General features: G+C 44.0%; 1 protein-coding gene across 7 annotated transcripts in view; it reads left to right on the forward strand.

Annotated features, from left to right (window-relative positions):
- The window catches only part of ELOVL5 (ELOVL fatty acid elongase 5), a 68,125-nt gene that overhangs the window by 37,130 nt on the left and 16,477 nt on the right, over positions 1-14,518 (forward strand). For 3 of the 7 annotated variants that reach the window (XM_044776874.2, XM_070514738.1, XM_070514734.1), the window contains 3 exons: positions 3,549-3,655; positions 7,062-7,127; positions 8,041-8,228. In XM_044776874.2, the coding sequence (XP_044632809.1) occupies positions 7,070-7,127; positions 8,041-8,228 (246 nt within the window). In that variant the 5' untranslated portion in view covers positions 3,549-3,655; positions 7,062-7,069. Of the gene's footprint in view, positions 1-1,747; positions 1,804-3,548; positions 3,656-7,061; positions 7,128-8,040; positions 8,229-14,518 lie in introns of those variants that run through there. The other 4 variants (XM_014863863.3, XM_014863864.3, XM_070514736.1 and 1 more) reach the window with 2 other exon arrangements.

Genomic DNA, 14,518 nt, shown 5'->3' on the forward strand with positions numbered 1-14,518 from the left:
GCAATAAACATCTTTTTAAGCCAAAAGCAGGGTAACTTGACTGATTTCCTAGGAAAGGGGCTTTCAGAGCAAGCTGCCTGCTCCCTGCCACGATTGCCTCAGCGGCAAGAAGAACCAAACCTGGGCTCTAGAGAGCTTTCCTGCGAAGCTTTAGAGTGAGCAGACTGGTTGTGGGTTTAGGAAATTAACTTTCTTTACTATACTAAGTTTCTTTTTTTAATCTTGATGTCTTTTAAAACAGGGTTACTCTAAGATCCCAGTCCTTTTCATTTGCTGAGCAGCCTTCACACTTTCTCCTGCTCCAGATAGAGATGGCTGTGGTGACTAGCATTTGCATTTGGGATAGATAACTTCATCCTGAGAATTGTGATGGAAGCCGCTTACTGTGCCATCTCTCGTTCACGCCCCCACCTTGTTCCATTGCCCCCCCCCACACCTGTTCCCCATTCTCTCCCATTTTATTGTCCCTCCTGGGAGCCAAATGGAAGGGAAGAGGGACTGCTTTGCCATAGAGCTTATTGTAGTGTCTTTGTTCAAACACGCCTTCAGCGGACTCTCTTGATATTAGATCAGAGTGAACACTGATGCCTGTTTAACCTCCCGCAGACCATCCACCTGGGCACACTGCTCCTGGAGAGAGCTGGCTGACAGATGGATTTTCCACGTGAGCAGGGCTCTCGATGGAGGATGCGGGTTTGCCCTTTTGTGCTTTGCTTGCGTCAGTCTTCCAGGTTTCTGTAGTTCGTGTGTGGTAGTTCTGACCTTTCTCCTGAGTTGAGCCTGAGGCTCGTCTCTATCCTGGAGCCCTGAGGACGTGTACCAGCCACTTGCCCCGGGATACAGAACTCATCCTTCACTCAAGTGAGGGTGTGCTGACTCTCACATCCTCTTTTAATCTAGGGTAATTTAGAGAGAATGACCAGCTCCAATTAATTTTTTTAATGAGCTACTTATGATGAGGGACAGTTATCGTACAGCTGGGTGGTTACCAGAAACACACCAGAATTTCATAGTGGGAAGTGGCTTTCAACTAAGAGTGTCTTTTGGAAAACGTGCATGAAAGAGGAATTCTTTAAAATCTCTTGTAATTTCCCTGCCTTTCTTTTCCAGCCCTGTTCTGTTTTCATTGTCATCATTTTCTGTGTGTGGCCTTGAATTAGTGAATAGCTTTTGGATACTGTTATGGTTGGCTTTTTTGTTTTTTTTAACAGATCCTTTTAGTCCCTGTAAGGACCTGTACGTCTGGGAAGTCCCGTAGATGGAGTGGGTGTCACAGACTCCTGGTTAGAGAGGCTGGGGAAGCGATGCTTGGCTTGGTGTGAGCCTGAAGCTGGTTCCTGGGAGGTGCTGACCATCCCCAGCCATGTCCCTTTTCCTGTCTGCGTGTGGGGAATCAGCCAGATCAAAGAATGGCTTATTCTTTTGCTGCATTTAGGACCAGAGCTCCCCTTCCATGGGCCCAGCGCCTGGGCTTGGTCCCTGCTAGTACAATTGTACAGAGGCAGCTGTGTTCCCACTTGGCCCAGCTCGCCCAGGCTGCCTGGAGGGTGACTCAGGTTATTAGGAAGTGAGATCACTGGCCACATGCAGCTGGGAAGGTGGAGGAACCGCAGCGGCCAGGCAGGCTGCAGGCTGGCAGTGTGGGTAGACCACTTACACAAAGTAGGTCATGCCGTTCCCACGGTTCCAGATCACTAGGCAAAGTGTCTGGTTGTGCAGAGCCCTGTGCCCTTTAGAAAAGTACAGAAGAGTGTAGCTCGGCCCACAGGCCACTCAACAAGTGCCAGTTCACCAGCCTGGCAGGTAAGACGTCATTGCCGAGACCTCCTGTATGTTACTGGTCACAGCAGATAGGCTCTGCCGGGCGGTGGGGGAGAAGAACAGGGTGCCGCAGCAGGCTACAGCCGGGAGATGGGGCACGGTGCAGCAAGGGCAGTTCACGATCGGCACCTTCCTCTCTTCCCAGCCTGGTGGCCGCTTGCTCTCTGCAGGTTGTGCTGTGTGATTGGTTTTTACGGACCACTACAGAGTGAGGTCTGGGCCGCCACGCAGCACATGGAAGGCAGGCAACCCGCCTCACTGCCCACCCACCATTCCAGCCCTGCCTGTGGTCCTGGAGCCTGCCCAGTAGCCTGGCCTCGGGGCCATAGCACCCACCTACGCCTCTAACTGGAGTGCCCTTTCTCTTGATGGACAGGTAGCTTGCTCTCTCATGCAGGTCTCTGCTCTAGTGTCACCTTCTCAGGGTGGCCTTTTCTAACAGCATCTTTCAAAGTAAGCTTCTGTGCCGTGACCCCATTAGCCTGCTTTATTTTTTCTTGCTTAACAGTTACTTTACATACGTACTATGTGTGTGTGTGTATTTCTCCCCCAGCCTGCAGTATCCCTCAGGGCCTTAGTAATGGGCACCTGGCAAGGGTGTGGTATGAATGAAGAAGCGAACACGTGGTGTCGAGGGGGCTAGGTACATGGCTGGCCAGACAGAAACGTGACATCGTGCTGAGTGAACGACGAGAGTAAACCTTTGAAGATGTCTCTTAGTAACCGGTGTGGAAACAAACAGCCCTGTCTGAGAACATTACGGTCCATGTCCAGTGGGGGCGTAGTAGGGAGAGTTTGGGGAAAACACTTAGCCTGTCTGAGTCCAGCCCAGAATCAGGCCTGTGATTCACAGGTCAGGACTGTGCTGATTGCCCTGTGTTCCAGGGGCCTCCCCTCTACCCGTCCTTTCCTCCTTTTCAACATAGGCATTTCAGGAATCACGAGCAGCCTCTTTGAAAATTATTATTTTCCACGTATGTTCTTTTAGAGAATGTTTTGCTAGCTATTTCCTATGTTCCTAAGTTTGGTTATGAAAAGTTCTGTGAACCTCAGAGAAGAATTCTCAAGCTGAGAAGAAGTGCTGAGAACAGATGTGCTGTTATTGACAAGATCCCTTCCTGCTCGCTTCTGCAGAGAACGCATTCCGTCTCGAAAGATGCAGGAGTGCTCCTGTGCCTGCCAGCTTCCGAGGGCCTCAATTCCAGATTACTCAGGACAGATGGCTTGTAACAGAATTCTCCGATATCTCAAAATACTGCATTCCACACTCTCTTTGGTCGCCTGCTGCTGGGCCCAGCACTCTTGGACTGAAATTTTCCTTCTGTTCCGTCAAGCTGCTTTTCTGGTGCCGTGATGTTAGCCTGGGTTCTCAGGCTGAGCTCTGTCCCAGGCATTGTTGTCCTTGTAATAACAGGTCATTTTTAGCGATTCCTGGGCCTCATTTTTTTTTTCCAAGTCCATGGATGATCTTCCCCCCAGTTCCACCCCACAGGTCTGTTTCCCATCATTTTTAAACATCTCTTTACTCTTGTTTCAGCTTTTCTATATCCTCCTTACTTAGAAACCAAAACTGGTTCCGGCCCTCTGAAAGGCCTCCTAGTTAAAAACTAGAATGATTACCTTACTGCTTTTGCCGGGTATTTTCCTGATGTTAGAGCCCAGGATACGGTGACTTGCGTGTTGTTTTCACAGCTTGGTATTAACTGTGTAAATACGGTTTGTTGCAGTGTGCATCAGTCCAGCACCTGCTCACTTGCAGACTGGATTTTGGTTTTGCTTGACCGCGCCCAGCTGCTTCCCCATCGTGAGTGTCTGGTTTGTTCTAGGTCTCCAGGTATGGTCCTTTGTGTTCCTCTCTGTTTGCCAATCCTTTGTACACAGCAAATGCTTGATATTTGTGTATTTAATTAGTACGTCCATCTTAGCCTTGTCTTTCTGGTTTAGATAATGTCTCATACCAACAAGTCCTCTCTCTCCCGAGATGGTATCAGCTCCCCCATCCTCCACTGCTGTCCCCCAGGGATGTTAGGACTTGAGGCGGACACTGTGGGTTGTCATGACGACTGGGGGCTCACTGATGGCATTTAGTGGACAGGGGCCAGGGACGGAATGCCAGCGGTGTCCCAGCTGGGAAGCACGGGCAGCCGCAGATGGTTGGCACTGTTCATTATGGAGTTGGACCTCTGGCAGACATACTGTAGGAAACAGTAAGGGCTTACTCTGCATACCAGCCACCGCTCTTGAGGACCTGTGTATATTGAATCGTGTGATCTTCTGAACAACCTGAGAGGCAGTTTCTTTACTGTTTACCCCCATTTTACAGATAGGAGGTTAAATAATTTGTCCAAAGTCACATTTCTAGTAAGTAGAAAAAATATTTCAAAGCCACATTGTCTGTTAGAGAGCTCAGCATTGAACCACTCAGTCACCTGCCAGCCTGTTCTGCCTCACACCTGCTCTCAGCCCCTTCGTGCTTAATACCTGATTATTCTACGTTTAACGTGACCATTAATAAACTGTGTACTCCTCTGTAATAGCAGGATCTAGATTTAAAGTGTCTTCGAAGAATCTGTCCGCAGTGGGCAGCTTGTCCATCAGTAATTCAGTCCAGTAGTCATGGTGTTCATGACTTTGTATGTCCGTGAGCTATGTCTTTATTCACTTTTTATTGGGGTTCAGAGGACCCTGTGCCCTCCATATATACTCATGCGACAGGGACACATTCTGAGAAACGCGTCGTTAGGCGCTTTTGTCGTTGTGTGATCACAGAGTGCACTTACACACACCTAGCTGATATAGCCTACTACATGCCTAGGCTCTCTGGGACTAATCTTATGAGACCGCCGTCATTTACGTGGTCAGTCGTCGACCAGAACGTCATTACGCAGTGCATGGCTGTGCATGGCCTACCGTCCGTCACGGATGAAGTTAAATTGTGTTAGAGTGATTTCAATTCCATAAAAACGTGACTATTGTTTTCCAAAACTTGCATTTGCCAGATGATTTTCAATAGATGATGAAAAAATTAGATACCATTAAGTTATTTTTTAACTGCAGGACTTATAGCCTGTGATAGATGCAGCATTTCTTATTTAAGGGTTGGGTCCTTCTTAAGAGGAATTCTGTTGAGGAAATGCAACGCTAACCAATTCTCTTCTAGATGTTCTAGAATTTCTGTCCCCTCAAGAGGTTCAGTCTGGAGGAGAAAAATGGCTCAAGACCAGAGTGGCCTTCAGAGTACAATTTGTGTAAAAGATGTTTAATTTTTGAATATCAGAAGTGATCTAGTGCTGTGGTTGTGTAACTATGGAGGGACAGAGGTGACATACCTAATTGTTGGCACTTGGATATGTGGGTGCTGGTGGCTTCCTGGTTTCCAGCCATGGGTTGAGGGAGTCGTACCCTCCTCTGTTCTGCCCTGGGGCTGGACAGATGTCAGGACAGAACCCTGCTACCTCCTGCTCTCAGAGTATCTTTGATGGCCTTACCATCTCTGTCTCACAACTGGCTGGATTGGCTCAGTTGTGACTACTGCAACCCTTTGGGTAATTTCCTGGATAAAGTAGTTTATCCTAAATTAGCCAAAGAATGCGAACACTTCAGTGTTGCAAGCCAAGGAAGAGGAGTAGCATTAAATGATTAACAGCTTAGTTAATAAAACCGATTTTACCATTGCTCTTGGGACGTAAAATACTTGTGGTTATTTCTATGAGAGTAATGACCAGGAAAGTTGAAAATATATGCCTCCCAACTTTAATGTAGGAAATCTCATCAGTATACAGATGCAAAATCTGCGCTCCCCTCTAACTGTAATTCTTAAACTGGGGGGAAATGTAGGGAGCTATAAAATCCTAGAGCCAGCCCTGGTGGTCCAGCGGTTAAGATCTGGCGCTCTCACTGCCATGGCCCGCTTTTGTTTCCCATCAGGGAACCACACCATCCATCTGTCGGTTGTCCTGTCGGTTGTCCTGTCGGCTGTGTGTCGCTGTTGCTGAAAGCTATGCCACCGGGATTTCAAACACCAGCAGGGTCACCCATGGTGGACAGGTTTCAGCGGAGCTTCCAGACTCAGACAGACTAGGAAGAAAGACCTGGCCGCCCACTTCCAAAAAAATTGGCCATGAAAACCCTGTGAATAGCAGCAGAGCATTGTCTGAAATAGTGCTGGAATGTGAGAGGATGGCCCAAAAAGACCGTGCAGGGTTCCGCTCTGCTGTACTCAGGGGCGCTAGGAGTTGGAATCCACTCCACAGCACAAACAACAAATAAAATCTTAGAAGGCGGAGATAGATCTATAGCTACTAATATGAGACCGTTTCTAAGACGTTTTATTAAGATACACACTTCTCAATATCACAGTGTTTTTTCTAAGTTTCTTTTTCCTGTGACCTCTCACAGTAAGAATATATTTTATATCACAGCTGAGTACATAATACTTATAAATATGTTCACTAAAGATTTATGAAACAATATTTATTCGTTCTCACTAAGGGTAGGGCGCTCTGATCAGGATCAGTTTGTTATTATTTGTAATGCTAAGTTCACTCGATCATCTCCTAATGGACTGTAGTCCACAACTGTAAAAAACATCCATTAGGCATGACCTCTTTTGTGCCCAAAAAGAAAAATCTCTAGAAGTGGACCCAAGAAATGTCACCATCAGGTTCCTTCTGACTGAGGCCCTTAGGGAGTGTGGTTGGAGGGAAGTGATCAGATTTTTTTACCGCTTCTTTTTATTGTTAATATGTGAATTTTTTACTGTGGACGTGAAGTATTTAAAAACAATAATTAATAAAAGTAACAGGCAGAGGAAACCAACTTTCTCTGTGGCATTCCTCTCTCGGAGGAGGTTGTCTGTCTCTGTTGTCTTACCTCAAGCTCTGGTTCTTCCCAGAGGGGCCCCTCCCCGCTCTGCCCCTGTCAATCCAATTCTCTTCTCCCCACTGAAATTTCAGCTTCGATGAAGGAGTTTTTATGGAGCTGAGAAAAGAAGTTCAGAAAACTGGCGCTTCATTTATAAAGTGAATTCATGGGTTTGTGTCTTTCCTTTTGATTTTCAAATTAGAACTAGCGCGTACGTTACTTCTGTGAGTTAAAAACAAAAATCGTTTGAACATGAGGAACTTAATCTTGTCCATAGCATATTATTTGAAAACAATTCGTTTTTGTTCTTTTGTGAAAAAATACTGTATAAAAAGCATTTTGAGTAGAGACTAATCAGTGTCTTTTTTTCTTAATAGGTTTTAAAATGGAAAATTTTGATGCATCACTGAGTCCCTATTTCAGGGCTTTGCTGGGCCCCCGAGGTAAGGCGTTTTTCGGTTTTGCTCACCTCTTCACCCACCAATTACAGCTACTTGTAAATATTGCATGAAGAGAGTCTAGAAAACATTAGCATTTTCTATGATGAAAGTAACACTTTGTCCTGGATACCATGGGGCTTGGAGAAGTCCTCTGGTGGTCACTGAAGGGGCGATGTCCCCTAGCTGTTGGAGCAGAGCACAGCTGCTGTGTCGCTCTGCTGACTTTAGCTGGAGATCAGTCCGTAAATCTGGAGGCTGGGAATGCCGCAGGGTCATCCTTACCCGTGGGATGTTTTCCTCAGTCCTGTGTGTCTCCAGAATGCACTGTGACAGCAGGAGTTGAAAACTCTGCCCCTTTTACATTTTAAGGGCTTTTTAAAGTCCTTTCACGTTTTGTCACATCAACAGGTAAATATATACACCTGAACTCACTTTTTATACTTCTCTTAATCTTTTATTATCTTTTAGGAAGTAAACCAGCTCCATTTTTGCCTTCTTTTAATGTCATGTATAATGTCTCATCTATAAAGAAGGAGCGTTTTAGGTTCACAGAAAGTTTCATAGAAAAACTACAAGAGGCTTTTAAGGAGATGAAAAGACTCTCAGTTTCACCCATGATTTTTAAAATACAAAAGAAAACAAAAGGAACTTCAGCTATTAGTACGGCACAGATGAAATAATATGTTCGATACCGTCTGTGCTAATAGGATGTGGAGAAAGAGTCTAAACTGATGCAGCCTTTCTGGAGGGTGTTGTGTCTCCTGTTGAAATTAAGATGCTCATGCCCTTTGACTCAGCTATTCGATGACTCCAGCTGATCTGGATCAGTTATGCAAAGCTGTGTGTAAGGATGCTCCCTGTAGCCTTGTCACATAGCTGCCTGATTCATCACTAATCATTTTCCTTTGTTTTCCAGATACCAGAGTAAAAGGATGGTTTCTTCTGGACAATTATATACCTACTTTTATCTGCACTGCCATATACCTACTAGTTGTATGGCTGGGACCAAAATACATGAAGACGAGGCAGCCGTTCTCTTGCCGGGGAATTTTAGTGGTGTATAACCTTGGACTCACATTGCTGTCTCTCTTTATGTTCTATGAGGTAGGTCAGGGGTTAGCACAGGCTTCCTCTCACTTAAATGTCCTCAGATCGCTATCCTGAATTGTGTTCCTAAATGAAGAAACGCGGGTGCTTGGGGTCGGGAGAGAACTGGGAGAAGCGAGTACATTAATGCATTTTGAGTGTGTTTTGAAATTGATTTTTCAAAATGCCAGAGTTGTTTGTAGAAATATGCCTTCTACAATATCTAAAAGAGAAGGCTTTACTATTGATGCTTCTGTTATTTACATTTCTTATTATATTCAGAATTAAAATAAATATTTCAGAAATACTCTGATGCAGGCAAAATGCGGAGTGGCAAGTGAACAGTGTGAAAGACAGATCTATGAGCATTTTATTATTAAGCATTTAATAAATGCCTGGTTCTCATTTGGCGGTGGGGGAGGAAGGAAGTGGGTGGTACTTGTGTTGGGGGTATGTTTGTGGTAAGTGAGCCCTCTATCCTGATCCGATAACTGTCAATAGCTTTGAGATTTGACAAGTTATTTTTTAAAAGCTCTAAGAAGAATGGATAGAGAGATGCACGTTTAGGGTTTGAATGGTCTGTGTAAGTTCAGGCCAGATTATCTCGTCTGTGTAACTGGGATGTTGAGAACCAAATGTGATGATCTCAAGGGCAAACGTTGTAGCTTGCCTAAGAACGAAAGACAGTTGGAATCTACGCTTCTGTCCTGCCTGTTTTGCGCGGTACAGTGATAGAGCCTGTAAAGCTGAAGCAGGAGGAAAGCTGCCTCCGGTGGTAAGCTCCATCTGTGTACGTTTTTAGGGGAAGGACTACAACCTCTCAGGCTTATGACGCAGAACTGTTGCTAACTCTCTGGGGTGGAGAACTAAGCCATACGTAAAGTGAACACTTTCAAATACTCCTATTTAGATGTTTAACCTTTTATTGTGGCTTTAATTCTCCGAGGAGTAGTAAAGATGATAAGGGGAGGAGGGGAAGGCGAGAAATCAACATCAGTCTTCCAATTAGTGTTTAAAGAATGAGTTCTCCATCAGCCTCAGGCTGTCTCCTGTCTGCATGTGGTTGTGTGCGGGCGTGCACATGGGTATGTAAGCGAGTGGAAGACACCCTGTGTGTCTGCCCGAGAGCTGCGTCTTATTCTCCCACATGTGTTTCGTAAGCCCAGGTAGAGATTGTATGATTAGAATGATAGATACTGCTACTATCACTCTTTGATGCTTGACATCCTGTGAAATGCTTACAACTCCTTTTTTGCTTTTTTCTGTCCTGTTCTAGATTGAAGGCAGTTTAAATTAGCCTCCAGCATGGATATGGCAGGACTGGAGGCAGGGGCGGTACACAGGAGTGACTCCTGGGCCCGGCACTGTGCACGTCTCTCTGTGTTCAAGGGACGGAACCGCAGCCAGCTGTCAGGTTTTCAGAGCGAACTGTTTCCTTTCCCATAATTGATAGATGATAGAGTCATTTGCCTAAGAAAGCTTTTATAGAAGTTATGATTAAGCATAGCAATAGTCTAAAGAAAAAAATATTTAAGATTGTTAAATCTATAGAACTTAAGATTCTGCCTTATATGTTTCTCAAGCCCTGGAGATCTAGCTATCACTTCATAATTTAGCCTCTGTAAAGAAGAGAAGGAAATTGCTGTATAAATTGCTGCTATGTGCATAGGAGCGAATTTGGGGGTTCCAAACACATCGTAATAGATAGTTCAGATTTTCCTCTGACAGCTTGGTGAGAACAATAGAAGATGTTGAGCCGTGTCTGAGCACTGAGTACGGAGACTTAAGAAATACACAGAAGAGGAAACGACATTTCTGCTTCACAATCATTCCTTGAATTAAATCAGGTTTATAAAAATAGACGCACATCAGATAACCCTGAGTTGAAAATGAGCCCTAGGACTCCAAGTTAGATGATATTTACATTTGATTTTTGTCTTTTTTTCCTGTACTCTCATAAACTTGTCAGTAATACTGTTAAACATATCCTTTCTCAAGCTTTAAATTTCTTTTTAGCTACCGATTTTTCTTTTTCTTTTATTTTTTTAAAGATTGGCACCTGAGCTAACAACTGTCGCCAATCTTTTTTTTTTTTATTCTTCTCCCCAAAGCCCCCTAGTGCATAGTTGTAGGTTCTCGTTCTGAGTGCCTGTGGTTGTGCTGTGTGGGATGCCACCTCGGCGTGGCCTGGTGAGCAGTACCATGTCTGCACCCAGGATCCAAACCTGCAAAACCCTGCGCTGCCGAAGCAGGGCGCACGAACTTAACCACTCAGCCACGGGGCCGGCCCCTGAGTTTTCTTTTTAAACTTAGTATTTATATTCCATTGAATGGTAAAGCCTAGGAAAGCAGTCACTGAGTTTTCCAACAAAACAAACTGAGGTGACCGTGGAGCCCCGTTGGGCCCCTCATTTCACAGAAATGTCCCAAGAGTTGGAGCCGTTTGCCTGTGGTCACACTATTGGCATGGTCATGGTTATTAGTCTGTTTACTCTCCTGCTTATCTACATACCTGAGTCTGTAAAGAATTTTAAGAATAAATATGTAGTCATTGATATTTTTGTTTATTTAATCCTGTGTCATGAATTCACAGCTGCCTTGGCGAGTTGTAGGTTAATAATACAAATAAAATTAACTGTCACTTAAAGGAGACGAGAAATCTTGAAAGAAGGGAGAGAAAGAGGAAATGAAAAGAAAGTCATTGAAACATAAAAGTTCCTAGAAGAAGGAAAATAAGTAAATGACAGTTTTAAAACTGTGAAACGGAGTTTAAATTATAAAAAAAATGTAGACTTGTTCATGGTTTATGCACTTGGTAGAAAGGAAATGAAAAGACGTGGCGTTACTTGTAATTCTCGTGAACGTAGTGCTTATTTCCAGGAAGAAGACCAGAAATCCCTGATGAGAAGTATACTTGAATGGTGGGATGTTTTAGATTGAAAGTACAGGACTCTGCGGCAGGCCTTTTAGCTTTTACTTGTTACATCAGGTGTTGTCTAAGATCACAGTCAATGCTGAAGGCTCAGAAATAAAAGTGAAGTTACAGAAGAGAAACAACTCAGTTTGCATTCGTTACTCAGCTTTGGAAAACTGTGTCCTCAGAGCAAACACAAAAATCTTGTGTGCCTTTCTGCCCCCTGAGATTCAGGGCGTATTTTATTTGAGTAGAAGCCCCATGGTTTTTTCAAACTGTCCACACGTCTTTCCCCTTGTCCCCAGCCCCAGACTGAGAATCCCCACCTACCTGATGCCGCATTGTGGCTTTTCCTCGTCAGGTAGTATGAACCCAGGCTGGGCTCCTCTTTCCCCTGGCCCACCCAAAGGCTCCCAGCTCCTTTGTGACCAGGTCACACGTGGGGTTCCCACACAGCTAGCTGCTCTGGCCTGATGTGGAACTGTCGTGTCTGCCCTTCCCTCCGCGCCTCTGGCTTCTTGTCCCCCTAAGCAGAGAGGATCTAAGTGCTTGGTTTGCTGGGGTCCAAAGGGGACTGTGTCTGTTGACCCGCCTGAGGCCCGTGCCCTGACCCCGGGCTCATCGGTAGCTGCTGGGAGGCCAGGGCAGTTCTGCATGGCACACACGGCTTTAAGGGAGAGCACTGCTAGCTCTGCCCTCGGAGGGGACGCTGAGCCGTCCTCGCCTGCCATTATGCCCAGCTCTGCCCAGACCCCCTCAACACCAGGCTCTTTGCTCCTTTGGACCTTTCTCTACCCCGTATAAACTCCACCTTCCTTCCAGACCTCAGCCCACCTGGGTTTGACCATCTGCATCTCAGTTTTGAGGACTCTGCTCCAGCGTCAGTCCCTCTGGGAAGTCAGGAGAGCACCGAGGACTCAGCACTGAAGCTCCAGAGCAGAGACTTGTCAGCCCCTTGGCCTGCCCATTGTTCCTGGCTGCCCGGGAATGTGCCCTCCAACCTTCACCTCCACACACAGGTGGCTGGCTCACAGGATGGCTGTGATTAAAATGCCGCTTCCACACCTCTTTCTTCCCGTTGTTAGTATGGCTCCACCAGACGTATCCTGAACCAGTAGCATAGAAAAAGCAGCTGCCAGAACCACCGCTGGACTTGAACAAAGGGAAATCGCAGGTTACAAACAAGATTGTTTTTTGAGTATTTGTATATATTCCCCCGCAGTTAGAACTGTATGACGTGACTAGTGTGAGAGAGGGATCTCTCCCTCAAACATTCAGAATGTTGAAAATGTGATTTAAAACAGCGATTGAGAGCTAACTGGATGAGTGGATGTGGATTGGCATAGGTCCAAAACATATTCTTTCTTTCCCTTTGCAATTTTTATTTTAAATTTTGATTTCGGAACTACTTCAAAATATGGAAAATAAAATCATAAAAATAGTGTCTACGTACCTAACAAATGTTGACACTTATTATTGGCTTGAATTTTTTGTTTAAAAAAGAAACATTACTTAAGTGCATCTATAGTACAGCCCCATTCCAGGCGTAACTTTCTTCGAAAGTTCATCTGTTTCTGCTCTGGATATGTGTTTATACTTCTTACTATACATGTATGTATATGTGACAGTATATGGTATATTCTGAGACAGGTTTTTTTGGTACATAAATGGTATATTGTTTCTCCTCTTTCAAATAGCTTTTTATAGTCAGCAGTATATTTTGAGATGAATCCATATTGAATCTTAGAAATTTAACTCGTTAGTTTTAACTTTTCTGTATTTCAGTGTTAGAATTTATTATACCATTTTATCCATTTTTTTTTTGGGTGGACATGTAGGTTCTTAGCCATTAACAATGTTGTGTTGAATTTTCTTAGATGTGTCCCATTGTGCATGTCTGAGTCGTATTTTTTTGCCAGGTATACACATAGGAATTTAATGACTGAATCTGGGCAGTCTCTGGTCTTTTAGTGGGGAAATTTAATCTGTTTTAATATAGCATAATAACTGTTATTTTGGAATAATTTATATCACCTTTTTGTGTGTGTGTATATGTTTTCTTTGCCCTTTTCCCCCTCCTTTCCTGCTTTCTGTTGAATTTTTATATTATTTCCTTTTTTTCATTTTACTGACTTAAAAGTTACTCATTCTGTTATTTTAGTAGTTACCCCTAAGTTTTTAAGACGCATCCTTGACTGAATAAAGTCTAAAGTGAATTATTATTTCTATTCTCCTGAACAATACAAGGACCTTAGATATTTCAGCTCTGATCCCCATCTTCCATATTATTGTTGGCAAATGTTTAGTTCCACTTTCTTCCAAGGTCCTAAACAATCATGATAATCAATACTGATTCTCTTTGCTCACCATTGATCTGTGAAATCCATTCTTTGCTTTGGAGGATCATTCTTCTTCCAACAGTTCTTTTCAGTGAAGGGTGAACGCGGCCTCTCTGTGAGCATCGGTTTATTTGTCTCTGTGCTTGAATAGTATTTTAGGACGTGACATTCTAGATTGACAGTTATTTTTCCTTAGCACTTTGAAAATTTATTCCAGAGAAGTCTGCTGCAGTCCCATTTTTGTTCCTTTGTAAGTAATTTTTTTGTTTCTAGGTACTTTTAAAATTGTGTTTAAAAATAAAATAATAGTGTGCCTAGGTGGTCATCTGTTTTTGTTTATCTTGTTCTGGACTTGCGTGCCTTCAATGTGAGAATTGATTTGTTTCATTAATTCGGAAAATACTCAGGCATTGTCTCCGTGGCTGGGGGCTCTCTTCCTCTCTCTCCATTGTCTCCTTCTGGAGCTCCTATTAGACCTGTGTTGGACGTTCTCAGACTTTACATATCCTCTCTCACTTATTTTCCATCTTGATGTCTCTCTTCCGCATTCTTCTAATTCACTCATTCTTTCAGTTGTGTCTAATCTGTTTCATCCATTTCATTCATGTTTAGTTCCAATAACTGTGTACCTTTTATTTCTAAAAATTCACTGCTCATTCTTTTTTTCATTCCATGACATGGAAACATTGGTTTTTTTCTCCTTCATGATATAGATATGTGCCAGTGATCTCCAAACTTAACCATTTGCTTGTATTGCTTTTTAAAATGTTCTTTAGGGCCAGCCCAGTGGCACAGCAGTTAAGTTCTCACGTTTTGCTTCAGTGGCCCAGGGTTCGCTGGTTTGGATCCCAGGTGTGGACATGACACTGCTTGTCAAGCCATGCTGTGGCAGGCATCCCACATGTAAAGTAGAGGAAGATGGGCAGGGATGCTACCTCAGGGCCAGTCTTCCTCAGCAAAAAGAGGAGGATTGGCAGCAGATGTTAGCTCAAGGCTAATCTTCCTCAAAGGACAAGATAAAATGTTCTTTAAAAAGTTTTCTTTCAGGTACATCT

Source organism: Equus asinus, chromosome 8 (genome assembly GCF_041296235.1).
Source record: "Equus asinus isolate D_3611 breed Donkey chromosome 8, EquAss-T2T_v2, whole genome shotgun sequence".
Classification (NCBI taxonomy): domain Eukaryota; kingdom Metazoa; phylum Chordata; class Mammalia; order Perissodactyla; family Equidae; genus Equus; species Equus asinus.